This window comes from Pangasianodon hypophthalmus, chromosome 16, assembly GCF_027358585.1.
Source record: "Pangasianodon hypophthalmus isolate fPanHyp1 chromosome 16, fPanHyp1.pri, whole genome shotgun sequence".
NCBI classification, from domain to species: domain Eukaryota; kingdom Metazoa; phylum Chordata; class Actinopteri; order Siluriformes; family Pangasiidae; genus Pangasianodon; species Pangasianodon hypophthalmus.
Window position 1 is genome coordinate 3,320,426 of NC_069725.1, and position 27,444 is coordinate 3,347,869.

General features: G+C 34.5%; 1 protein-coding gene across 1 annotated transcript; it reads right to left on the minus strand.

Moving 5' to 3' along the window:
* Positions 1–429: 429 nt before the first annotated feature.
* On the minus strand, positions 430–25,104 carry LOC113545653 (cadherin-like protein 26). Its single transcript, XM_026945085.3, has 17 exons — positions 24,950–25,104; positions 18,044–18,157; positions 16,294–16,443; positions 15,804–15,948; positions 14,218–14,390; positions 13,477–13,608; positions 13,101–13,283; positions 11,431–11,750; positions 10,879–11,021; positions 8,947–9,171; positions 6,749–6,970; positions 6,084–6,205; positions 5,538–5,645; positions 4,950–5,012; positions 3,324–3,371; positions 2,901–2,981; positions 430–2,168 (listed from the first exon to the last, which is right to left on the minus strand). The coding sequence occupies exons 1-17, from the start codon at positions 25,016–25,018 to the stop codon at positions 1,965–1,967; spliced, it is 2,502 nt and encodes an 833-aa protein (XP_026800886.1). The 5' UTR covers positions 25,019–25,104; the 3' UTR covers positions 430–1,964.
* Positions 25,105–27,444: the final 2,340 nt, after the last annotated feature.

The following is a 27,444-nucleotide window of genomic DNA, read 5'->3' on the forward strand; positions in this document are numbered from 1 at the left end:
TTGTTTATTTATTTTGTAGACGCTTATATCCTAAACAATTTACAAATGATAGAACCAATCTAAACACACCTGAGCAATTGCAGGCTCAAGCACCCCACAGAATGATTTTAAAATGTAACATTCTTGTAAATGTATGTGTCTGTATCACTGACTCATCATAATGATTCTAGTCTCGTTTGGAAGTGCGTCCATGGAAATATGCATGTCTTATTATTAATATTATTATTGTTTATTATTTTTAATAACAAACTTGTCAGAAAGGTTCACAGAGCATCAGATTGAGACTAGAGATCTCACTGGAAGAAAAAAAAAACATTCAAACATTCAGACAATACATTCATTATCAGGAACACAATACTTTTACAGGATTCATTCATTAAACCTGTAAGGATGTAATCAGATATACAGGTATAAATATGAGGCGTGGTCTTCTTTTTTTTTTTTTGTGCATTGTCAAAGGTTTGCTCCAATAACCTGCCTTACTGAGCTCCAAAATGAAACATATGTATATCATATTTCTACACAAACTGGCCTGAAATTCATAAAAGAAAATGCTTTTATTTATAGATCCAGTGCTCCCGTAGCCCATGCAGACCATGCTCTGTGCACATGGCAGCTCTGCTGGGGTCTTAAAAAAATGTACATTCATTGTTCTTATATATCAATGTTCTCCATTGTTACTAAAAGAAAAGCTTCCCAGAAAATCATAGGACATTTTAATGAAATGCTGCTTAAAGGACCCCATTTTGACTCACAGCAGCACTGTGTCCCAGCTTCATAATACAATCTGACAGCGGTTCAAATCTGAATACAGATGCAGATATTTAGATCATTATACAAATACAGTTAGTGGCTTTGAATTACACCCTTAGTATGTATGATCACCAAAAAAAAAAATTACATTCCTCTTCAAATAATTTTTAGGTCTTTCCAAGTAAGAGTAGGAGTCCTTTGAGTTTAAAATCTTCCACCAACTTCTAATACAGAACTTTACAAAAGACAGTACAAACCCATTATAACTGATAACCATAACCAAAGCTATGTTCTCTAAATCAGCTTTTGAAAAATACCATTCCAATTTTTCATTCATTCATCATCATTCATTCATCTTCAGTAAAGGCTTTATCCTGATCAGGGTCTCAGTGGATCCACAGCCTATACCAGAAAACCAGAAGCAAGGCAGGCATACACTCTGGGTGGGACCTCAGTTCAGACACACATTCCCGCACTCATTCAAACCTAGGAGCAATGTTGAGTAGCCAGTCCACCTACAGGTATGTTTTTAGGAGGTGGAAGGAAAATGGACAACCCAGAGGAGGAAATCCTCATGGACACTGGGAGAACATACGACACTCCACACAGATAGTAACCTGAGCTTGGAATAAAGCTGTTTTTTTCACCTGGGTGGATTAAAATACATGCCTATGGGCTGTTTGGATGTAGGAAACATAGTGGCTCATTTAGCTAGTTTTTGCAACCGAGACCCAAAAATACCAGTGAGAAGAATCATGACTGTTACTTAATATGACTGTTACTGTAGTCACTGGACTACAGCCCGTCTTTATGGTTTTTGTTGGCAAACATTTCCAGGGTTCACAATTTCCTGGAATTAAAGTACGCTTACTGTAGATGAATTTGGCAAAAAGAGAACTCGTTCAACACGTTCTCACTTAAATGAATTTTGAGAGGCAAAGTCTTATATAATAGACGTTTGAATAAAGGCTTTTTTGCTTGAGCTTGAATCATTCTGCTGATGCTCAGTGTACAGAACCATGTAAACCCACATCAGTTTAATAATATTGTACATCCGTCAATTTACCCATCCGTCCATGAGGTAGGCATGCTAAATCATGATAACCTGCACATCCTAGTGTCATGTAAGCATACAGCACAAACCATAAGCTACCGTCAAAGAGTCAGCAAAAATATTTACTGATTATTACTGTTTCGGTTTTTCACTCAAACTATGACATTAGATCAGGCCTGCACACAGCTGCCAATTTATTGAATTGGAAATCTAAATTTGTAAGGATGTCTGGATAGAAATCTATCTCAGGAATGGAGATGGTATCGAGTTTTTGGCCTGTTTCGGGTTCGCCTTCATCTGCATAGCAGTGCGGCTCATAATCGCCAAGCTCCTCTTGTGGAGTCTGGAGTTGGAGGAGTCGCTGTAGAGGAGGAGAAGACAAAAAAAGTGATTATTATTATATGTTATCTGATAGAAAAAAATCATTCAAGGGTGTGATAAAGTCCAGGAGGAAGTGGGAGTAAGTTCTTATCAGCTGTCGCTTTCTTTCGTTTCATTTAATGAAAAAAAAAAAACAAAAAAAACACCCACTGTATGTCTTAAACATATCATCTCCGGTCTCAGAAGGTATCGTTTCATTTGAGTCAGTTCAGCTAGAGCAGGTTCAAGTACACTAGAGGAAGTTTACGAGACTAGGTGTTTAGTTGTTGAAACATTCCTTGCTCCATCCGAAATGCTAGAGAACACGGAGAATAGATTCAAACTTCCTAATCCGTTTTTTTCCTCATAAGTATTTATTCAATGTTATTCTCAGTGGCTAGGTGTATCACCCATAATCCACTGTGAACACGGGTTATTATTAACATTTATAATGCTGTAAATGACTGGTTGGTTTGCAAGCACATTACTGTGTAATAAAAATGTAAAGTTACCCACATTATATGTACCAGATCAGGATGTGTTTAGCATTACTTTGTCCTCTGTACTGATGTAAACAAGAATGTAGTTCTTATCTTACCTTATTACCTCATTAGCTATTAAATACATTTAGATAGGTTTAACTTTTCTTGACTTCTTTCATTTGAAACTCTCATGAGATTGGGTCATCAGATCACATAAAAATGAAACAAATGTAACACTAGTGCAGCATTACCTGATTAAGCTGAATCAACAACGCTTGTCTCATATGAAAGTCATCTGAGTTGTAAGTAGAATAGTTTTTGCTCATTGAGTCCTGGATGGGGAAAAGACATCAGCACGTCAGCTATGTTCAAATCTTACTGTCAGCATAATACTGAAAAACCTATACCAAACTCACAACTTTATTTAAACTGTCATTTTCCTCAAACCAAAAGGATTCTGAAAGGATTTTACTGACCTCTACTGACACAATGACTTTTGCATGCACATAAAAAAATCAACCAATTTCAAGAGGTCAGTATTTTAACTCATAAAAATGATTAGTCACTGAATTCAGTTAGCATTTGCATACAGTGCCATATTAGATGTATTAAAGAGTACAATATATAGACTAAATAGCTGAGTCTAACATCTAAATAGCAGAATAACATCTTACCATCATATCATAATTGTTGATCTGCCGGTAAGAACGTCTTGTCAAACTCTGAAATGTGCACACATGAAAAACGATGTGTCATATAACTGTAACCGTGTTGAAGTATGGCTGGTTTGTCCATGTGCTGTCTTGCTATCTTTTCTTTTTCTGAATCTTTTCTAGTCTTGTTCTGTTTAATTATGTCTTGTATCTTGCCTTGTCTAGTCTATACTGTGTATAGTATACATGTCTATGATCATGTTTTTGATATTTCAGCTCGTTAGCTTCATGTGACACGGTGCCTAAAGCCTAGGTACTTCTAAATTGTCCCAACAGATTATACTTCTTTCTAATTATTGTTTATTTTGTCGTCTTGTATCTTGCTTTAACTCTTTAACTTCTTTAATTATAACCTTTGAGTTTATGCACTATAGTTTCAGGCTTAAACTGATACAGTGAATTTTTGGCATTGTTACATCTTTATTGTCCAATTATGCAGCACTACTTTCCAGGGTTTATGCAAAGTGTTTGAAGTGCTTGTAGTACTTGAGTTTTATTTTTTATTTTTTATTTTTTTAAGATGTAAATACTAGAAAACCTGGTCAACTGTGGAGCCATTTTAAAAGACATGGTGTAATGTACTATCATGTGCTCACCAGATACTATCAGAATTTTATTGCATGCAAGCCAGGTACTATTAAAGGCACACCAGATATTATTGTGTGTGCACCAGATATTATCACATGTGAACCAGACACCACTGAATTCGCACCCAAAATGGTTTACAGTTCAAGAGCGGTGAATTCAAGCGTGCCTAATAATTCTATCTTGCAGTTATGCTGTAGCTGAATGAATATTGTCTAGTTTATAGAAGTATACTTTCAACTAGGCCTCAACTATAAAGACATCACATGTATTGTTGCCAGTCACCATGGATACATCATCACTGAAAGATATTTAAAATGTATTTTGGAGTCTAAGGTTCTCAGAAGAACTACAGCAGCATAGATTACATTATCCTGTTTGTTCAACAAAAAAATTGCAAAGTTCAGGCTAGCCCCATGGTTACAGGTCATGCACGGCAAGTGTCCCGAAAAGAATTTGCCTGTGAACAAAGGAGTTTAATCTTAAAGGCCCTGGATCTGAGAGTAGTTCAGCTCAGAAAAGCTAATAGACTCCATCATTATAACTACATTGCAAGAGGATAAAACTGCATTTGGCATTTTGATTCCTATGATAAACTGGAACCACTTGGAGTTTGTATTGAGGTGTGAGTGCAGGTTCAGGTTTAATGCATTTAATGCACTACATGTATACATGCTTTGAGAGGCTTTTTCAGATGTTATGTACAATGAATGTAGCAAAATTCATCCACAGCTTGTAAATTTTCAATTTGCAATGGCAAACTAACTTTACATCAGCTAAGTGTTCATTTTATATGGAATTAAACATGAACATTGTTATATTATTCCCATGCGTTTATTACAACTCGAATTGACTCAGAGCTTGCAGTATGACACTATCAAACTCCACCCCCCCAAAACTGCCTTGACCGCAAATGCCACTAACATAAATCTAGCAATTCATGTTACAGACATTCTGTAAATGGAAAATGAACAGACATCGCATTTAAAAAGTTAGATTTACCCGTCGGAGAGATCTCCTTATCATTTGTTGTTCAGTGGATGATCCAAAACTTTGACGGAAACCCTGCAGGAGGGAAATGAAAAAAAATAGTGAGCCGATGTGTATCACAGAGATGGCCAGGATTGATTAGTTCTAGGAAACCGGTGCCTGTGTGACTTTGTGTTCTCTCTTCATAAGTTCCAGCCTAACTACAATTTCATTTATAAAGAATCTTGTAGCTAAAATGCTTGTAACTTAGAAAAAGTTGTCTTAATCCTATTATTAGGCTATTAAGAGTTACTTCACACTGCATTTTGTGCTAAAAGCAGCTCCCAAACTTGTGAAAACCTAAAGTCACAAAAACCCTTAAAAGATTTAATCAAGTAGTCAAGTTCATGTATTTGACATATATAATGACAACAAACATCAAAAAGGGATTGTGTCGATTATATTAAACTGTTTTATCACTATCAATATCACTAATGATAGAAATTTTATAACTATACAAATGTGTTAAAAATATAATGCACACAGAATAGACATTGTCATGATACTGAATAATAAAATGTACTATGTTGTACAAGATTTGTGCTTAGTGATATCACATACATTCTGAAGCACTGACATCTGTGTGGAAATCCCATTTTGAGGTCCTACAGAATTGGATGTCTTCACAATGTCCTCACTCATGTCCATTTGGGCTGTTTTAGCTGGCATCTTTACGAAAAAGATAACCGTTATTAGCAGAGAGTTATTACAGTACATGTACACAATGCATCCTTTACTGACAATGCTGTAAAGAGAAGAAAATTATACCACACAGACACAACTTATTATGAATCATAACCTCCATTTTCACAAAATGTTTTAACTTTTTAAGTACAAAAGGCACAGTGACATTTGGTAGGAATGCAGTTTGAAATTGACCTTTGATAGGAAAGCTATAATATTGTTTTCCGTGATTATGTTTATGATATATGATAGGGTTGCTATTAATTCTGAAAGTGTACATTTGTATGTATTTACTGTAACTAATACTGTAGATTTGTCCTGCATTTAAAATACTAATAATAAAAAATGAGGAATTTTCATATTATAGTATTTATAAGGTGAATATATAATGTTATAATGTATTTATAATGTATTTTCAGTAACCTTGCAGTCTGTGCCAGGCGTCTCAATGTTGGAGTTAATAAGATACCAGTCAGGAACATCGTCAGTTGGGATCATAGTTTTCTGTTGTTTGCAGGATAGCAAAAGAGTCATCAAAAGGAACGCTGTCCAAAAAAAAAAAAAGAAAAAAAAAATGTTTTTTCAGTTGTTTTATCTGTGAGACTAATCCAAAGATTTAGCTTTAAGATGTAGAAGCATCTTTAATTATTATTAATGATTAAAATGATTCATTATGAATATATTTACAAAGTGCAGTCTATCCTAATACTACAAATGAAAATTAGGCAAGATGAATGTTGTTAAATTAGAAAGTAGCTTGTGTTCATAGAGGTTTTTTTTGCTACAAAAACTTTATTCTATCACTTATTAAGCATTTTCTAATATTTAATTATTTAATTATAATATCCAATATTTTACTCATCTGATCATAATTACTGAGTACATTGTTTAATAAAGAGAAAGAGAAACCTAAAATTTATTGTTCAGCTGAAACTGAATATCTATTTGGATGCTCTGTTCACATCATTATTTCAAATTCTTATGTCATATGTTTCATTCAGATGATAACACAAAGTGTTTATTTCTGTATTTCTTTTGTGAAAGCTACACCAATGCATAATGTGAGTATTCCTGAATCTCAGCTCTACCTAGCAGTAACAACAAAGCAAAGATTATGATCCCAATGGCGCTGAGGCTTGGCTGTGCACTCATAGATCTGTGAACATGGCAGCTGGGTGTGCTGGTGCAGTCACACACAGTGACGGACAGGTTTTGGACCAAACCAAAGCCCTGGTTGTCTGATATTTTGATCTGCAACTCATAATGGCCTGAATAGACGTTCTTCTCTCGGACTAGGTTCACAGTCGTTCCTGCAGAGAGATCAGATTATAGATTCATTATGTCACATTAATTCAGCATTCTGATTTTTTGTACAATATCAGTAATTAATAGTTTAATATGATACTAATGCAAATTGTTTCCCTTCCATTATTCCTAAGAATATGGATTAAACTGTGCAGAAATAAATCGCTAGAATTGATCTATAAAATTATTTTTAATAAATATATTTTTTAAAAGATCTGAAGCTAAAAGACTGGAGGGCATTTGGTCATAGTGCTCACTCGCTTGTTTAAGTCTAATCTTCTCGAGTAAATTTACTGCTGACTGTGTAGCCAACAAGCAATAAATTCATTAGATGTAGCAGGAAAATCGGATACAAAGCATTAAAATAAACAAAAACATGCATAATCAATTAAGGCATGTAACTTTTCGTTCAGACTTTTTGTTATACAGTATATTAGCTGTTATATTTTTAGAGTTATTTGCCGATACTTTGCACCAACAGAGGTTTTATTAATTTTGGCATGGAAAGCACCTTGCATTTCTCGTTCATCTTGTATAAATTGCCCCATTTTCTCTAGACATATTTTTCCTTTTTTTATTTGCTTATGAGAGGGTGAAATGTAGAATACTCTGTATTTCTTCTAGTCGAGCCATTTTATCCAAGTATGACTCAGGTGTCTAAAATTCACAAGGTGCTGTTCAGGCAGCATTTGTTTTCTCAGGGAGATGCCTGTAATAAGATACTGGCATATTCCATTTGTGATAAAACTCAAGACTAACAGGTTTCTTTCGCTTAAAACAATGTTTTCATCTCGCAGGGTGATATATAGTATTTATACAACATTGCGTGCAGCATAATGTGTCATATGAAAGCCAGTGGGAGCGTGGTTAACCGCCAGGCTTAGGAGCTGGGTGGGTAACGACTAGCGTGACATGTGACATGTGATATCTGATCTCTCTTTCTGGCTCTCTCTCTTTCTCTCACTCAGCAGTGAGCTGTGTGTGTGTCTATGAATGTGTGTGCGTGCTCGTGTTTTGTGGGTAGAACAAAGCAAAAAGTGCCAAACAAGCTAAAAGGCTGCCAAGTTGTGTATTTGTTTTGGAAACTTTACTTACTGACTACCGTGCCAAAGGCATGAGTCCATTCTTGCCCTGGCACTGCTGGTTTCACTAAGTGGTGCACACCTGATTACTGTAGCTTGATTCTAGCCAATTTAAGCAATTTGTGGTCTTTTGATTTGATTTTGTATTCTTTTTCCTTCTGTGGGCTCCCAGTGAGACGTTTAATAATTTTTCACATTTCTTTTGTGCTGAATGCACACTTTTTTTTTTCACAGACTAATTTTGGGGATCTGGGTCAAATGGGGTCAAATTATTGTGCACCCCCATTGTGTAGTGTAAACAGGTCAGCAATGTGGTTTTATCGGCCTACAGGCTGTCACAAACGTGCTGATATTTTCAAGCATGTTTGAAATTCTAGGCGGTGAATCTTGCAGTGTAAGCTCTCTATAACAAACAGCAAGAAAAGACATAAGCAACGAAGCAATGATTCCTACTATAAAAATACTTTTCACTACACCTCCAATTTGTTTTGCAGAACAGACAATCCTCGCTGCCCACATCTCCACAAACAATCATTCCTCCACATTTTTCACTTCTTTCCCTTTTTTTTCCTGTTTCCTTGATTTTTGTTAGTGGGAGGTGCTAATTAGCTAACTTGCCTAGCTAGTAATAACTTTTTGTTATTGCTATAACCTATTTGTTGTCTCTTGTGGTAATGGGAAGCACCAAGCTGTAAAGGTAATCTGGATTCCTCACACCTACTCTGGTCCAGGCTATGGACCTAATTAAAAATGAAGCTATTTAAGTCCACAAAATAGAACTTTCCAATCAGATGGATAATGAGAATGCTTACAGATTTAGAGTCGTGAAACCATGGTACATGTATATTGTTATCCCAATTTTATGTGACAAACAGTGATGATAGAGTGAAAGGATGTACCATGGTTTGGTTCGATTCTCCATTTTCCCTTGACATCTCCCAGGAGCTCATAGTGGAATGGTGCACTGTATGGTGGAAGATCCAGATCTACAGCAGTGATGTTAGTCATGGTTTCCTTGTCTGATAAACACACATTCACTTTGTCCACCTCCAACAGTGGTACATTATCATTCTGATCTCCTAGATGGATGAGCACCATTCCTGTACCTGTCAGTGGAGGTTGAGCTGTAGGTCAAATGAGAAAAAAAAGCAAATAGGTGATTATGTAGTCTACAGAGTGAAGTCCATTAAAACACAAGGGTCAGAAAGAGAATTTTCTTCAAGACTTGCTCTTCCCCTGTGGGTTCCTAGTTAGGATCCTGAAACAAAAGTCTAAGAGGTACATTAGGATATAAGTTAGAATAAGTTTGGAACATGACCAACAAAGAACCTGAATACTATTTTTCTTCAGCTTATTAAATAAGTGGTGTTCCCTACAGGAGCCATCGTACAAGATACCTTACAAGATGTGCCTATTAGCTAAAAGTAGCTGATAGAAATCTCAAAAAGACAAAGATAAGTGTTAATTTGAGACCATTCAAACCCATGAGCTCCATGAAGAGCTTAATGATGACAATTAAAACATTTAAAATAAAAACAGAATCTTTTCAACCTGAGCCAGGATTTACTTTTAGCATGTAGAAGCCATTACAGATCTTATATTTGGTTATAATTCCATGAGTTTATAGCACATCTTCCCTTCTTCTGAGAAGTTTCTTTAGTGTTTTTTTTTTTTTTTATCTTTTAAGAGTAACTCCAGTTATATCACTGTGATTTAGCCTAGCTATGTCAAGATAGATCATCAAACTATAGTCTAGTCTTTGTATTGTTATAGAACTTGATATTTGTGTGCATGTATGAGTATATAAGCTGTATATGCTGTGATAAAAAGTTGCCGTTTCATTTAGATCGCATTGTGTTTTTGCAATCTACTGCATGCGAAATTGCTTATGAACAAAACTAAAAGTAAAACCAGTCATTTTAACTGGTTAAATGAAGTATCTTGACTTTTATGTACAACTTAATAACCACACAATGCCTTTGCACAACATAGAAATGTTTGCTGTTGCTAGTGCTTTTAGCGAAAGCAGCAGCACACATTTCTGTGTTGTGCAAAGGCATTGTGTGGTTAGTTCTATTGCTGGCAAGTGTTACATAAGAGTCCAGATACTTTCTAGGAACCAAGTACATTCTTTGAACTGTTCCTTGTCAACATTCTTATTCTTGTTGTAACATCATAAAGCATTTTATGTAAGCCCATTTTAACCTTTTTTTAACCTTTATTTTTGGCAGCAGCAGTATGTTGAAATTCAAACTTATTTAGAATTTTGAAATAGTTAGTAAAATTTTCAGATAATAAGTCAGAATTTTGAGATTATTGACATTTTTGAGATAATAAATACAACTTTTAGGTTAAGTTCAAATTTTGAGATAATAAGTCACAATTTTGTGATAAGTCTGATAATTAGTCAGAATTTGGAGATATTAAGTTAGAATCTTGAGATAATAAGACAATATTTTGACACACCATCGCTGCCAAAAATAAAGGGAACAAAGAGTCATGCTTTTCTCCCCTTCTTTCTGTCTGGTGGGAATGAGCTTCCCTAACATTATTGAATTCTAATACCAATGAGGTGAGTAGGTAAAGGTTTCTTTTAGATTGCTGAGAAAAACAATGTAAGAATTACATTGTCATGTGGTGGATGCTTTTATCCAAAATGACTTACAGTTGAGCTTATTAGCTGAAGGTTAAGGGCATTGCTCAAAGGCACAACAGTGGCAGCTTGGATGTACTGAGAGATTAACTCACAACCTTTTGCCCAACAGCTCAAAGCCAGTGAGCCCCAACTTATTACTTACAGTATATCAGAAATGAAAGTCAATGGATCTTACCATTGTCTACAACATACACAATGACACTGTAGGTATTGTTTTTCACAAATGGTGATTCTCTGTCCATGACCTTGGCCACAGTCACCTGACCAGTCTTTGGATCTACAGTCACCCAGTTATCTTTATCTTCTCCTTTAATAAAGCTAGAAGAGATAGAGATATCAAGATGGTGTCAATATCTAGTTGCAGTTCTTGGTAATTAATTAATTTGAACATTTGGATCCTAGTGTACTGTGCATTTTTAATACAGTCATTTTAGATCAGTTACGGGCAAACCTGTGGCCAGAATATGGCCTGGCAGCCACTTTTAACTAAAAAAAAGCCAATATTCACTATTTTTTAGCTTTATTTTTATATAAAAGCAGAGCCAATTTAATTTGCCAGAAAATCCTGGGTTTATGCCACGTTTTAGCATAAGATCCTTTTTGTCACACACTCACAAATTATACACATTTTTCAATTTTTAATAGTCTGAATTATCTAATAGTTTTAAGAGTCAAGCATAGTTCAACAGTTATCTAATGACAACTTTAAAAAGGTAGTTCCACTTACTGAAATGAGCTTCCAAGTGGCTTATCTGGGTCTTTGGCTGTAAGGGTGTCCAAGAGAGTTCCTACTTTTGTATTCTCCATGATCATTATTTCTTTAACAGGTGGTACAAATTCTGGCGGGTCGTTAATGTCTTCGATAGCAATGGTGACTGGATAAAGCTTAGGAAGTTTAGCTGCCTCCGTACTGGACCCTTCAGAAAAAGTCTCTATTTCCCATAAGCCATTTGAAGTAGGGTTTTTCACCTTACAGAAGAAGTAGGGCACCTCATTTTCCACACTGATTGACACGTTTCTTGACGTTTGCACCTCGTAATCCATTGCCTATTTAGTAAAGCAAGAAAAAGTTTGTGACAGGTGTGAACAAATTATTATTATTATTGTCCCCAATGTAACAGAAAAATTATTTCTAGAAAATGAACTTTGGCAGTCAGAGAGTATGCATTGTTGGATGTTGCTGTGCCTAAATTCTGGAAATCAGCTGAAAAAAAAGAAGAGAAAATCTGGTTTTGACCATAATTGTGTTTTTCTGCCAAAATAGGCTTTGACATTCCTACTTAAAGAAATGTACCTTTTCATTTATGGGGGTAATCAGATTTTGAAACACTGTAAATTACAGTGCTTTGTATAAATATTCACTCTATAATATGGAAGTGGAAAGTGGAAATTCAGCATAGTTTGCAAAATTATTTACAAATAAAAATCATAGAAGTATTCATCTGCAATCATCCCCATCGTAAGACATAAATTGTTCAGTGGAGTCGACCTGTGTGCAAGTCATGTGATCTCAAAATAAATACACCTGTCCTTGGACGGCTGTTTGTTACAAAAAAAACCAGACCTAAACAAACAGCATCATGAAGACCGATGAGCTGTCAAACAAGTTTGGGACAAAGTTCTGTCCCAGTATGAATCAGGGTTTGGTTATAAAAAAAAAAATCCCAAACATTGAATATATTAAATGGAGAATTTTCAAAAATGGAAAGAATTTGGCATAAACTGACTCTGCCTGGAGGAAGATGTCTCCTAAATGTCAGTGACTGGGTAAAGAGGAGCTTGGTTAGAGAAGGGACTAAGAGACCAAGGGTAACGCTAAACATTATGCTACCACCACCACATTTCACTGTGGGGGTTCTCAGGGTAAAAAGATTTTGTGCCAAAAAGTTAAATTCTTCATTTTTTTCCACTTGTCTGCTGAGTATCTAACGTGTCTTTTGGCAAACTCTAAATAGGATTTCATATGGATCACCTCCCGTCCATAAAGCCCAGATACTGGGGCTGTGGTTGTTCAGTGACCTGCTTCTTTCACCTGAGCTGTGGATCTTTCCAGCTCCTTCACAGTTACGCTTGGTCTCTTGGTTGGTTCTCTGACTAATGCCTGTCTTTCCGGTCACAGACATTCGGTGGACATCCACCTCTAGCTAGAGGCCACTTCAGTATTGTGGGATATTTTGTGTAGATTCATGACACATAATTCCAATTAAATCTATTTCAGTTACAGGTTGTAATATTACAAAATAGGGAAAAGTTCAGAACTACATGATGACAGGCTGCCACACATACATGTAGTGAGTTTCACTGTGTATGCAGTCTATGGATACATCATAGACAACAAAGACGACAAGATGACACATTTACAGCTTGCAATTTTCTTTGTCAAAAAAACCTAAATACCTTTACAACAGTCAGGATTCCTTCATTAGTTTTGGGGTCGGTTTGGATTTTAAAATAGTTCTCCTGATCTCCATGAAGAGTGAATTTAGCTTTCCAGGCTGGTGAACCTCGTGTGTCTTTGTCCGTTACCTGCAAACGCAGAACTTCCACTCCACTCTCTTGTTCTAGTATTTTTCCAGGACCCTGAAAACATCTTATCTTTATCATACAAATATCTGAAATATCAAGACTGAGCTTTTAGTTGATTAGCTTAAATTAATGTAGTACATATTCATTTGTTTATTTGTTAGATGACTATATTTACACTTCAGTCCAGTCTGATATGAGCAGATTGATAAGTTAGTTTGCTTAATAGTATAAACAGTTTAGTACTCACTGTGTGACCAGTGATTTCAGGGAGGTGATTGTTCTGGTCCATGATGTTCAGGACCACTGTGCTCGTGCTGGACAGCTGCACTTTGTCCCCATTATCTTTGGCTTCGATCATGAGGGTGTATTTCTGTGCTTTCTGGAAATAATTAATAATCATTAACGTATTATTATATAATAATTATTTGTTATTTTAGCATGTTACAAGCAACTTTTTTTCTTTCTTTTTTATTTAATGAATATGCATGGTTAAACTTAGGGCCCACAGGGCTGAATCGGCCCAAGAAAGGTTCTTATCCTGTCCATCAAAACCATGTTCAAAATTCAAATCATTTTGTGGACAGTAACTGAATTGAAACATTCAAAAAAAGAGATAGTCTCTATTATTCCACTAGGTGGCACAAACTCAGGGTGGTAAACTCTGCTACTGACAAAATGTGCAAATGATATTTAATTTTTCATTGGAAACCTAAAAATTGATGTTGTATACATGTCTTTTCTGATTGTGAATTTGTGAAATTTTATTGATGACTGTTACTTTTTTTTTTTTTTTTTTAGATTTTTTTCCCCCACAAACAGTTGTTTGGTATATACCACTGATTAAGTGTTCGTTTCCAACTCGTGTTGGTTCTTAAATGTTCTCAAGTAGGTTATCTGGAGAACCATTAATAAAACCATGTTGCTGGGAAAAAGATTTCAGCATAGTACAATAAAACACTACATGCAATAGAGCACTGAATGTATTTACCTCATAGTCCAAGCAGCCTTTGAAATAAATACTTCCTGTGTTTATGTTCTGACTCATATAAAATTCAACATTATCTGTTTTTGGAGTGGCTGAGACAAGTCTGAATTTAAAGGTGCCATTGGAGGTGGATGCGTCATCACCATCTGTTGCAAAGACTGTCATAACCATTTTACCTGTTGAGACACTCTGTTTTAGTACAAAATAGCATAGTCTCAGTATTCCACATGCAGTAATTCACACAAAATGTGCACGGAAAAAAACGGTGGTTAAAATTATGGGTAGAGGCAGGGTTAGCTTTTGAACATTTTCTGAACTTAGTAACACTTTCAGTAAGCCATAATCATGATTAAGCTTATGATTATTTCTAAATAGTGCATAATAATCATTTATAAATAACCAATAAATGCTTTATGCTCTAGGCACACATATGCATGTTACATTGGCTACCACTGATATTTCCCATTTTGTGCATTTTGTGAATTCATTAAAATCATCCCATTCCTTTCTTTCCTGAAACAAACCGAGATCGCTGACAACCGCCACACAGAGGATAGTGGGAAACCTACCAACTAACAAATTTTCCAGGCTCGTTCCAGGTTTGGGGAAGAAAATTCAGTCATGACTGAGGTTTTAAGTTAATATATGATGAATAAGCAGTTTTCTTTTTAAAATTGCACTGATATAGTTTTGGTCCAAGTTGCTTGTTGGATATGGATATAGCCATGGTCATGTGCTGCCTGCACTGCAAGCTGGCTGATAGAATAAATGCATTGCAAAATCCAAAAACACTTTCATTCAAAATTACAAGACATGCGTTACATTAGAGAAATGTGTTAGAAAGTGATATAACAAACTCAGAAAACAGCTGCAACCTCAGCCACACTGACAAACCCAGCCACAAAACAGCGGAAACGTTTCAGTGATACTCAGATGAACCCTATCTGCAATGGAAATTTTCTGATCAAATTTTTCAAAATTGTGGTCTTAGATCAGACTTGGTCTTAGATCAGACAGCTGATACATATGAGTTTGTCACTGCTGTTTCTCACGAAATAAATGTCCAAATTTTATTCTTTCTTTACTCTGGAGAAGATAATCGATTATATAATACCACTGTAACACTGAAAACAATGTTTCAAAATCACCAGTGTCATGATAATAGAGGGTTTATTAAGGAGCTGTCAAAAAATTATTTCCCAAGGATATGTATTGCAAAAACGAAAATAGAAACAACTTCGAAAGCTTGCCAACACCATCGCAATACAACAAAACATCTGTTGTTGATTGCTCGGGTGATCCAGTTTTAATGATTACGTAAGTAATTCATTAAGTAAATAAACAAGTAAAAAGATGAATAAATAAAAATACAATCAGTTTAATTATACGTTATAACTGTTGTATGTTAATTTACTTGCTTAAACATTACTTTGTAATTATTTTTATTTTAATGTAATTTTATTGTCGTTATTATTTTAATGTATTTAATGTATTACTTCAAAAATCTTTAAGAAAAGATTTGGCAGAAAAGTGGCCCAGTTCATTGTATTGTATAGTATATGAATATAGTATGCATAGTGTTACACCACCTTGAGGTACAGATTCGTTGAGTGTTGTTTCATAGTTAAGAGGTTTAAAAACAGGGGCATGGTCATTAATATCATGGATCTTGACCTCAACGCCGAGCCTCGTGTCCACTTTGTCATTGGAGACATTCTTTGCTTCAAACTTGAGCTGCAATAGGGACAAAGATTTTATATTGCATTAACATTTACACTGTTGAATAAATGAATAAAAAACAAATTAGCAAAAGTGTAAAAAAAAAAATCAGCCTTCAGTCATTGCTGGTAAATTACATCTGTGTTAAACACACTGTTCTTATTAATGAATTAATTCAACTGAACATGAATTCTACAGTGAATCATGTAATACAGTAAATGTAAGATACTTCACGAATATAATTCAGTGTCCATTAAAAGGTGTATCAGTTTATCAGGTACACAGCTGCTTTGTGTATACCTGGTATTATTTTGATTATAATTGTCACTCTAATCTTTAAGGTCATAAGGTCATACATACCCTGAGAACTGGAAAGGCTTCATGGTCGATTTTTTTATGCACAAGAACCTCGCCAGTTTTACTGTTGATACTCAGCACACCTTTGGGTTCCTCATCAACACCACTGCCACTGAGTATGAAATTTACTAAATATTTCTTCTCCACATGAATCTGAAACAAAAACACATAAAAGTGGTTACATACAGTAATAATAATAATAATAAGAAGAAGAAGGAAAGAAAGAAATTTGTGCAATGTTTTAGTGAGCGCACAAGACCACGAGTGAGCAACAAAGCGTATGCCTGATCATCGGAAGATCACGAGTTTGAATTCCTATGATGCTGCTGCCATCCATGGCTGGGAGTGAGTGGGAGGGGCATATTCTCTCTCTCTCTCTCTCTCTCTCTCTCTCTCTCTCTCTCTCTCTCTCTTGTCAATCACGAGGAAAACAGTGGACATCTGTGAGCTCATGTATGCAGAACAGGGCTGATAGCGCTTTCATACAAATGTGTTACGCTGCCCTGTGGCACAGCATGAGCAGCAGTTTGAAAAGACACAGTTGGCTGGCTTCACCTGCCTTGGAGGAAGCACATGTTAACCTTCACTCTTCCTGGTTGGTAGCTGTTGTATGATAGGGGAGAGCTGGCTGGTGGGCGGGAATTGGCAGAATGATCAGGTCTGTTTATTATTAGGCTTAGATTATGTGGCGCTGCACTGCTGTCAGAGCTACTGTTAAACGAAAGTAATCAACACCTTCTGACCAATCAGATTGGAGAATTCAACAGTCATATCACGATTCGCAAAGACATTTCTATGATGCACAATATATATCATGATATTTAAGTTCGCTCCCAAGCTGCCAGCAAAGTAGTAGCGTTGCGTGTAAAAACTAAAACTGATGATACTTTATTTAATATCTACAAAAATCTGAAAAATATTTTTCAAAATATTAAGAAAAAAATGTAACACTGAAATAAAGGGGCGAAAGATAAATATCTAAATATATTTAGAAAAAAAAAAGTTAAATATCTAAATATATAAAAAAGCGTTTTTAAGAGTTTACAGTTTTAAAAATTACAAACGTTCACATCAGACCAGCTGCTTCTAGTCAGTTTATAATTTAAAGAAATTAGAATTTAATAAAATTATTTGAGATAAAGATTATTTGTTGATATTATTTTATCACACAGCCATACAAATAAGTGTTTTTAATAAATAAGTGTAATTTTGTTATATATAGCACATGTAGTTTCTGATATTTAATAGGAGGAATGTTGCAACTTTAAATAAGCAGAGAATACCTGGGCTTCAAGACTCAAACATATTATATCTTATAAAAAAAAAAAACAATATTTAAAAACAATAAATCTCCACTGGCTTTCTAGTTTCAGATCCCACAATACATTGCTTGGATTTTGGAGGTGTGATCACACACTAAACACTTTTTACATCACACCATAACAGAATCAGCACAACAGTTTTATTGTAAAGATCAGAAATATTTGTGCTTGTGTACACAGAGTCTGAGAAAAGGCACTTAACATTTAAAGCTTTAACAATCTGCGTCCCGCTGTGATTAGTAAGAAATGAGCTATAAATAAAACACACAGTGTGTTAGAGTATATGCTAATTCCATACTGTGTGTTTTCAGCATGTATTGAAGGTAATGTACAGCTAATAACCTCAGGTGTATAAGTGTGGGAAATTCTAGTTTCTCTGCTCACGAACATTCCACACGTACAGGTTTATCTGAGAGAAAGACATTACTCACGGTGCCGAGTGTATATGGGAAAGGACCAGGGTTTTCTTCCTCTATACTGAAGGAGTCGATGATCCATGTTCTCTTCTGCCTGACTTTGCTGTGGGCCGACACTGCAACTACACACTAAGAGAAATAAAGAAAACCTCCATGAGGTAATTTCAGGCATTTCAGTGTATTTATTCTGATCTCTTCCTAAGTGAGCACTTGTATAATTGAATAATAAATAAAAGAAGAAATTCATTTAAATATATGCTAAATATTTATGAGAAATTTAAAAAATAGGGAAAAATAAATAGGAAAAAAGAAACTAAATAAAAATAGTCGTGTTTAAATAAATTAAACTTAGATAACTAAATAAAATTTTACTTTGTACTTTTTTAAATCAGATATTTTCTAATTTAATTGTGACTGCTTTTTTCAGGGACACTATCCCATAATCAATCCACTAGCTTAAATATCTTTCATAATGAATTTTAATATTTAAAAATTGCATTTCTGCTTGTATCACACAAACCTGGCAACCCTGTTTGAGTTTATTGGAGACAGTGGCATGCTTTTGAGACATTTTCCCACAAACTAAATGTAAGTGATCTGTGAAGGCTTCCTGTAGGCCCATACTTCAGGTTGTTATCATTGTGGTGTTGGTTAAATAGGGTAACTTTCATTTTTAGACTGAAAAAAGACGCAGTGAAAAATGTCAAGACGTCAGTCTTCTGTATTGTATCCATCTTTCCTGTGTGTGAAGGCCAGCTCTAAATGGTATAAGCGGTCCCTTCGAGCTCTTGCACACATTTGAGTTTAATTTTACACTTTTATAAAGTCCTGCACACAGTCTTTTCACTAATTTAAATCAAATGGCCTGTAAGCTGTATGAATGCTGTCCACGCCATTTACTTGTCCTGACACGAGGTTCTTTATTTGAAAAGAACTGCATTTATTAGCACATTATCTTCATTACTGAACTTGCATTTCTTTTTCAATCCCACGCTTTTTGGCAGTTGTCCAAAAGTCTTTTATCTACAGGGTTAACTGGTTTATTTTCCAGTGTTCTCTTTCAAAGTCAATAAGAAGCAACCTGTTAAATGTTAGGTCATTGTTGGAACAATGTTTAATATTTTATATGTATTTTTTTTATGTATTTATTCAGTGTGTAAGGAATAATACATGACAGGTTGTTCCAGTGGGGTGGTGTGATGTTCCTGTCACCACCCCAAGGTTAATTATTTTCCTCTAACACCACAACCTGAAGTGTTTTATTCTTCTTATACCACAGTCATTTTAAGAGTTTAATGTTTGTTGTTGTGAAACATCCCCAGTTAGTTTGTTCCCATACTATTCTTTCTCCCATACTGTTCTTTTCCCTCACTCTATTTTTCTCTCATTTGAATTTAAGATGAAAAAAATTGCAGTTTATGATGTCAGTGAAGCGCAAAACTCTTTGTCCTGAAGTGTAGAAGAATGTAAAGTAACAGCTTCACGTCTGACTGTTCTGAAAACACTGATGCTGGAGACTCACAGTGTGGAGTAAGAGCACATAAGCCTATTTAGAGATGACAAAGAATTATAGACTTATTAAAATCTATTTTTTATCTAGTTTAATCTTCCAAAATTATAGACAAAATTATTCTTTATTGTTATTTACAGTTATTATTGTCTGTAATTCCATTGTTATTCTAAAATGTGAACAAGGAAGAGATGTGACAGAATATTAATTGCACCATTAAAAAATCATACACTAAAATAAAGTCATTGGCCAAACATTCCTGTTGCATCAGGTAGCGTGAACTTTCGGTGTTCAGCTTACTTAAAGTCTCTTTTGTCTGATTTGACAGGAACACGTTTTTTACCTCTGGCTGTTTACTTTGACGCCAGCTGCATATCCATCATTGCCAATTATATGTTGATCACAGTCCAACTTATTTTCTTCTTTCAGTAGGAGGTGTGGTATAAAATGATTGTGAGAAGCGTTTAGACATAAATCATAGCTGTAGGTATGAATTAATTTTCAGTATCTTGTACTGCTTGCGTGTTTTTTAGACACTAGTAGTGCATATGTTGTTATTTTTACGTGATAATTCTCACATGATTAACACGTTCATTTTTCATATGAAGGGCATGTGGTTTTATTAGTCACGTGATTTATAAGATGATTAATAATTAATTTTATGTGATCGCATCAGTCACATGATGTTGCATGTTTACTTGAATTCCCTTGATATTTTATGTTTAATATAAGGGGACAAGAATGTTTCAGAAGTAGTGATTTTTTTCCTGCAAAACAGTAGTTATGTTTTTAGTTCATTTAGTTTGCACAGAACTTTACTAAAATATTGATAAATGAGGCCCAATTTGTTTATGTTTATAAATCATGATTAATGACCAATAGATGGAAAAATTGTGTGTAAATTTGACTAAAAAGACACGGAAATATTTTCAATTACATTAAATCTTGCTTCGGCTTCTTCTTTTTTTTTTTTGCTGTGTAAGGAGCCAGTTTAACAAACACAGCGGTAAACGCAGTCAGTCTGCCTAAAGTTGTTTAAAACCCCACTGGATAAGTGTGATTTCCTCAGACAGGGAACATCATGATTTGATTTTTTTGGACATTAACGGGCCATAGTGAAACAGACATAAGCCTAATCAATTCAGTTTGTAAGCAGATAGTGGCTGTCAAAATTTCTGCAACGCTTTTGTGCCGTCACATCATCATCAGAACAGAGAAAAGTACACACTCTGTACAGAAGGCAGAAGTAAGTGAATGAATCAGCAGATATTTCTCTGAAATGTTAGCATGAACAGAGTTCAGTCGAGTGAAGAGGTGACGATTAGACTTTTACCTCAGTTACAAGTCCATATTTTTATATTTACTATATAGACTCCTGTATTATATTCCATGCTAAATTGAGCCAGGTTTTCGTGCGTGATCTCCTCTGACAGCTAAGAATGTGAGGTGATAGATGTGCTCATTTTCATACACTGCGAAATGTTTCGGTCGAATCAGACAAAAAATATTCTTGTATTTTGCAATAACATTAAATGAGATCACATTATCTCACGCATATGCTGTTGTTTTCTTTTCTCTTATGACAGAAGAAGATTTATGTTTTTTTGTCCTTGGCTGAAAAAGCAAACATGAAACATGAATTTCATAATATCAAATTAGAAAATACATATTGTGCATGCCAAAAAATTTAATTAAATAAATCCGAACTACATCAGATCTTATCATTAATGGGTAATTTAAAAATGATGATGTCTTCCTTTAAGGTTTCCTTAACTGATATATATATATATATATATATATATATATATATATATATATATATATATATATATATATATAATATGTGTGTGTGTGTGTGTATGTATATGGATATTATTTTTATTAAAAACACTAGATAACATGAACAAACTATGAACTTTTTAATTACTATTTATAAAATGAGCAAAGTAACTAACACTTGTATTAACTGATTTTTTTTTTTTTTTTATAGTAAACCAAATAAACCAAATATGCCGAATAATCAACACCCGCATTTACCAGTGTTTATCCCATAACTGAGTGTAATGAAGCACACAGGGATCAATATGTAAAAACCTCCTTATGAACATGTTTGTGGTTGTTCATTTGTATTTAAAAGTGTATAAATATTCTTTTGCACACTGTTGCACATGTACATTTTTCTATAAGGAAATTAGATGTCAGGTTGTTCATTTATCTGTGCAGTTTGATATTTAATCAGAAACTGTGTTCTTCTAATTAATATGGTCCTATATTTAACAAAATACAAACATCTTCGCATTAGCACTGTATTTTTGGAAAAATATTAATGTTTGGAAATGTAGTTACTACCTCAAAGTTGATGATTTGCCTATAACAACACATGCCGAATTATTTTAGTCAACATATATCACAGCAGTTTTGCAAACAAAACATCATACCTTGTTGATCATTTATAGTTACATTTAATGTTTTGAAATGTCCATGAGAAAATGGATAATGGGAATATGGTGAAGTTTTCAGTAAGCAGTTTATTTAACATTCATAGAAAGAGACTCCAGTGTCAGCTCTTTATAACAAAAAATGTGTAACACTGGAGACTCATTCCGTGAATGTTAAATAAACCTCTCCTTACAGAAATCTTATCGAGAATTACATACGTTTTTAGAAATCTGTTCATGTGGAGTGTTCTCCATACAAATCAAATTATTGTGTAATTTGTTACTATGGAAACAATAAAGTATTAGAATTAGCACATTAATATAAACCTGTGAACAGAGCTGCTGTTATAGAAAAATAATCAACAAGTCCTGATCAATCTAAATAATTAATTAAACAGTGCTGTCTATGACTTTTGCACAGTATTGAATGTTGTTCATGCTTCTTCAGCCAAAAACACCTGTGTTGTATTGTCAAAAATGATAGAAAAGTAAACCAAATCAAGTGAATCAATTACTTTAATGAAGTGATCTAATTTAATGTTTTTATAAGAAACATTATTGCATAAGGCCCTTGCCTAACTTGATTTTAAAATTTCTCACTGGGTATATACGCATCCATCATGACAACATAATCGTTCATATTCGTTCCCAATTCTTTTTGTAAGAAAATATACCAAGTCATAAGCTGGCTAGATTGAGAGTGCTGTATAAATTAGTTCCATTTTACAGTAGTGAAATGCACATGTACTCAATATATGCACATGTACTCAATATAATACATTGGACTATTGCATTATTGGGGATTTTAGGATTGCTTCATGGCACATATGCCACTTATTCAGTCAAAACCATTCAGTTTTTCTGAAGAAACAGTGTTGTTTGTTACAGGAAACCCAGAGGGAATAACTGCAGGTTTAAAGGTCAATATTTTGTCAACGGGAGTGGTGCTGCTTTTAGTTTGTCTACCAAATCATAAAGTCAACGTTTCTGAACATGTTCAGTGTTTTTTCTTTTTTTTTTGTCTTGCCACTTTGGGAATTAAATAAGGAAAGAACTTATACAAGTGTTCCACCAAATCCCTAATCCCTCTCTGTATAATCTTTTCTAATTCTATTAGAAAGAGTATTTAATTTCTTGAAGTTTAACCAAAGACTTTTATGTTTATGTTTTCACTCCTGACAAACACCTGAGGACATGAATGGATGGGGTTTAGTGCATTCCTTTTTTTAATGAATGGCACGCCATGAAAATAAATCATTTTTTTGTTCTTGTTTGTCATTTTAAATGCTGAAATATTTTAATAATATAAGCATTTTGTATTGAATGGTTTAATACAATAAGAACTATGTTGCATTACCATATGTGTTAGTCTATATATATATATATATATATATATATATATATATATATATAATATAAAATGAATGATTGATTGATTGATTGACAGTAGGATAGGATATCCATAGACCAAATCTTTCAGAGTCGCATAATCTCTGCTTTGAGAAATGCCATTTGTGTGGCATTTTAACCATATAGAGCATAAATAGTGTAGTAAAACAATCAGTTAAAAAAGTTTAATTATGTAATGCTAATCTACCATTGCTAGGTTCTGATATTAATATAAGTTTTAGCAGGGAGAAAAAGGAAACTAGAAGAAAGAAAGCAAAAGGAAATTAAAAAGACCATTGAATTAACTACAGTGTTTTAAGCTGCAGTATACTAAATTAAGCGACAATATACTGAATTAAGCTACAATGCATTCTGTAGGCATCTCCGTCAAATAGCACGCATAACATCATGCAGAACGTGCATACACTCTAATAGTTTCTCACAAAGGGGTAGGTGTTAAAAGAATTGATTAGCTACACACAATGTAGCTAATCAAATATCGAGGTGACACACTCTGGCCACCCATCTGTCTGAAATAGCCCTAAAATCCTGAAACACCCTAGCCCAAGACAGATAAACCAAAACAACAAGACAAATCACACACATTATTTGATATAACCGTCCATCCAATTTCTATAGTGCGAGGCAAACGTGCTAACCACTAAGCAGCCATCGTGCCCCCTGTGTGTATGTGTATATATATATATATATATATATATATATATATATATATGTATATAATCAAGTAGTATGTAATGTTCTTAGACCCTGACTTATTGGGACTAGCATGAGGAAATGTGTTTGATGGGATTTATTTATGTCTTAAATCACTTCAGTTAGGCTAAAATGTGATAATTTAATACTTTCTATTCAAAATTTATTCATAAATCCTCACTAGAATTATACTTCTTTGTCATAAATCATATTCTCTTAATCTTAATACCTTTAGTTGGTAACTGTAACAGTGCCTTATTCATCTTTAATAAGGTATTGCCTTTGATTATAGACATTGTATAACATATTTAAAGTTTGGAAAAAATCAGGTTTATAATACTATGAAAGCTAACTTATAAATGGCAATAACACAATACCACTTTATCTGAAGTGCTCAGTGATGACATTGCAGTTTATTACCTAATAATTAACCTGATCTCATTAAAAATTGTACAAATTTGATTGAACAAGGGCGAGTTCCTTTGATGGACCACTAAGAAATGATACAGTCATCAACCCCACCCATAACCCTAAGAGTGAGACTGTGTTCAAGATGATATGATTGAGTATAAAAAGGTGCTTTAAAGTACTTAACTTCAGTGCAGTTTGCCTGAGGCAATATAATGAACCATGTATGTTGCAACATGTTTCTAAATTATCAGAGAATTATAGTTAATGAGAGTGAGGCATGGAGCTCATGAAGCTGCATAGGAAAGGTTTACACTGATTAAAAAAAAGTTATAAGCACATTTATAATGATTCATGAATAAAAGCAGCCCTGTACAGTCATGACCAAATCTAACCAGAATCTTAGCTAAAATATGACAAGTTATTTGCAGTAATCCGAATATATGCAACATGAGCACTCACCAGTGTGAGGATAAGCATGAAAGTCCAGGTCTTCATCTTTGTAGCAGTGAAAAAACAGATGTGATCCATGGAGCAGTAAAACCTTCACCTTCCTCACACACAGTGAGGAAGTGCACAGTCTCCTTTTACAGCAAGGGGGAGGAGTGTGTATATACTGTATATATGTGTGTTGGGTGTGTGTGTGTGTGTGTGTGTGTGTGTGTGTGTGTGTGTGTGTGTGTGTGTACTTTTGTCTTTAAATGAAGCAGACCAAGGTCAGCTGATTTGCTGTCATCAAAACGATTGATGTTCTAGATGGGAACATTTCTGGGAACAAGTTTTGGTAATGTGGGAACATTTTCTGCACCTAGCACACATTCTAAAATCTTTATACAGTACTTTCTAAGTTAAACCTTGAATAAAAAGCCATATATCATTTTAGCAAAATCACCTAATAATATGTGGCTTTTATTATTATATTTTACGGTAGTAGAAGTTCAGGTAGTTTTAAAGGTAGCTTAAGGTAAGTGCAGTTATAGTGGGCTGGGATGAGCAAAATGCAATTTGCTAAGTGTTTTTGTAGCTTTTATTAATGCTTTAAATTATTTATGTGAATCATGCACATAGGTTCTGTGAAGGACACTTTTAAAAAGTTTGTGTGTGTGTGTTTAATTTGTGTTTAAATATATTTTAGTAAAACTTTAAATATATATTTGTAAATATAATATCAGCAGGACACAAATGGCATCCCAATCAAAGCATCAATCGTGATCGCCCTAAAAGTGCTATTGATATATAGCAAATGTCATCAGCTACTGTATTAAATGTACCATATCTATTATGTTAAAAGATATTTTGACAAATATTGAAATTATATGTGACTTTCAATACCAATTTTTAAATAACGCACAGGAGCACTTCCAAAATTTGTACATTACATACCATATGTTAAGTGAATTTGAAACAGGCTAATACGAGAATGTACAAGGATCGCTCTTTGGTTGATAATGTGTATTTAGTGTATGTATTTGTTTTGTATGATTTAACCTTTTTAGAATAAAAATCGTTATAACTTTTTTCATTCCTTGACACTGGTGTATTTGAGTGTATGTTTGTTGCTTGCTATCAGCTGTGATGTGCTTCATGTTATTTCATGATAGTAACTGATTGAAGGCTTGCTTTACACCAATATTTATTTCTACATTTCTTAAGTGTTTTCATCAACTTGCCAACATTTCAGAGACCGAACACTGTTACCTTGTTGTGCATGCTGGTCTTGTTTCTCCACTTCTGTAGTCAGAGCTGCTTAGTTATACCCTACAGCATCATTCCATTGCACTTGAGTTTAGACTTGACGCTTGATCATCACACCCATATGTAGTTCTTCCTCAAACTGTTGCCACAAATTTGGAAGCACACAATTGTCTACAATGTCTTTGTATGCTGTAACATTAAGATTTCCCTTCACTGGAATCAAGGGACCCAAACACCAGCATGACAATAGACCTTTGCACAAACCAAACCAAAGAACTCGAGTGTCCTGCACAGAGCCCTGACCTTAACCTCACTGAACACCTTTGGGATGAACTGAAACAGTGACTGCATACCAGGCCTTCTCAAGTGCCTGGCCTCACTAATGTTCTTGTGGCTGAATGAACACAAACCCCCACAGCCAAGCTCCAAGAGTGCTAGTGGAAAGCCTTCCCAGAAGAGTGGAGGTTATTATAACAGAAAAGGGGGCACCTGGACTGGTGTGTTCAAGGACAGATTGTGGCATGATGGTCAGGTGTTCCGCAAACTTTTGGCCATACAGTGTATTTAAAACTCCTTTCATGAAGTTTCAGCAGGTCGTATGGCATTCTAAGCCTTGAGCATGTCTTTAGAAGTCATTGAGACTTTAGCTCTCAGGTTTATATTGCAGAGAGATCTGGTGTCATTCATAGATAGGTAGGTAGGTAGGTAGGTAGGTAGGTAGATAGATAGATAGATAGATAGATAGAGATTAAAATGAAACACTAACATATGCTGGAGTATACAGGTTTGACCTTAAACTTATGGTCACTTGATTTTTTTTTTTTTTTAATTCACACAGTACTCTGATTTATGTGTAGAGTAAATTACCTCACACTTGTATCAATCTGTCAGTAAAGTGAATAATTGCAGAGGCAGTTCTAGTCAAGTCCTGTACTCTTACTCTTTTTCTTTTGCAAAATATTTTGACTTTTGTGCAGGCTTTTGTATGTACATATACTGTACACACACACACACACACACACACACACACACCTTGATATGTGACTCATTGTTCATTTTCTTTGCATTTCATCATTGCCTAAACCCCTAAAGACAAACAGAATCATTCAAAAATCAAACAGAATCCAATCAAACAAAGAAGTGTAAATTCTGCTTCATGGAATTTATGAGTCTTGAAATGCTTCATGTAATTTCTGAATATATTCTAATATTATATTTATGTCTTTAAATTTAAAGGATATTATTTTAAAAATATGGGAATT

Bases quoted from the DNA above. Each gene is read 5' to 3' on its own strand.
- LOC113545653 (XM_026945085.3), bottom strand. From the start codon at position 25,018: ATGGATCACATCTGTTTTTTCACTGCTACAAAGATGAAGACCTGGACT. The intron at 13,609-14,217 runs GTAAATACATTC...AATTATTTCCAG, and splicing joins AAGGCTGCTTGGACTATGAG to AAAGCACAGAAATACACCCT. The intron at 13,284-13,476 runs GTGAGTACTAAA...AGATGTTTTCAG, and splicing joins CTGAAATCACTGGTCACACA to GGTCCTGGAAAAATACTAGA.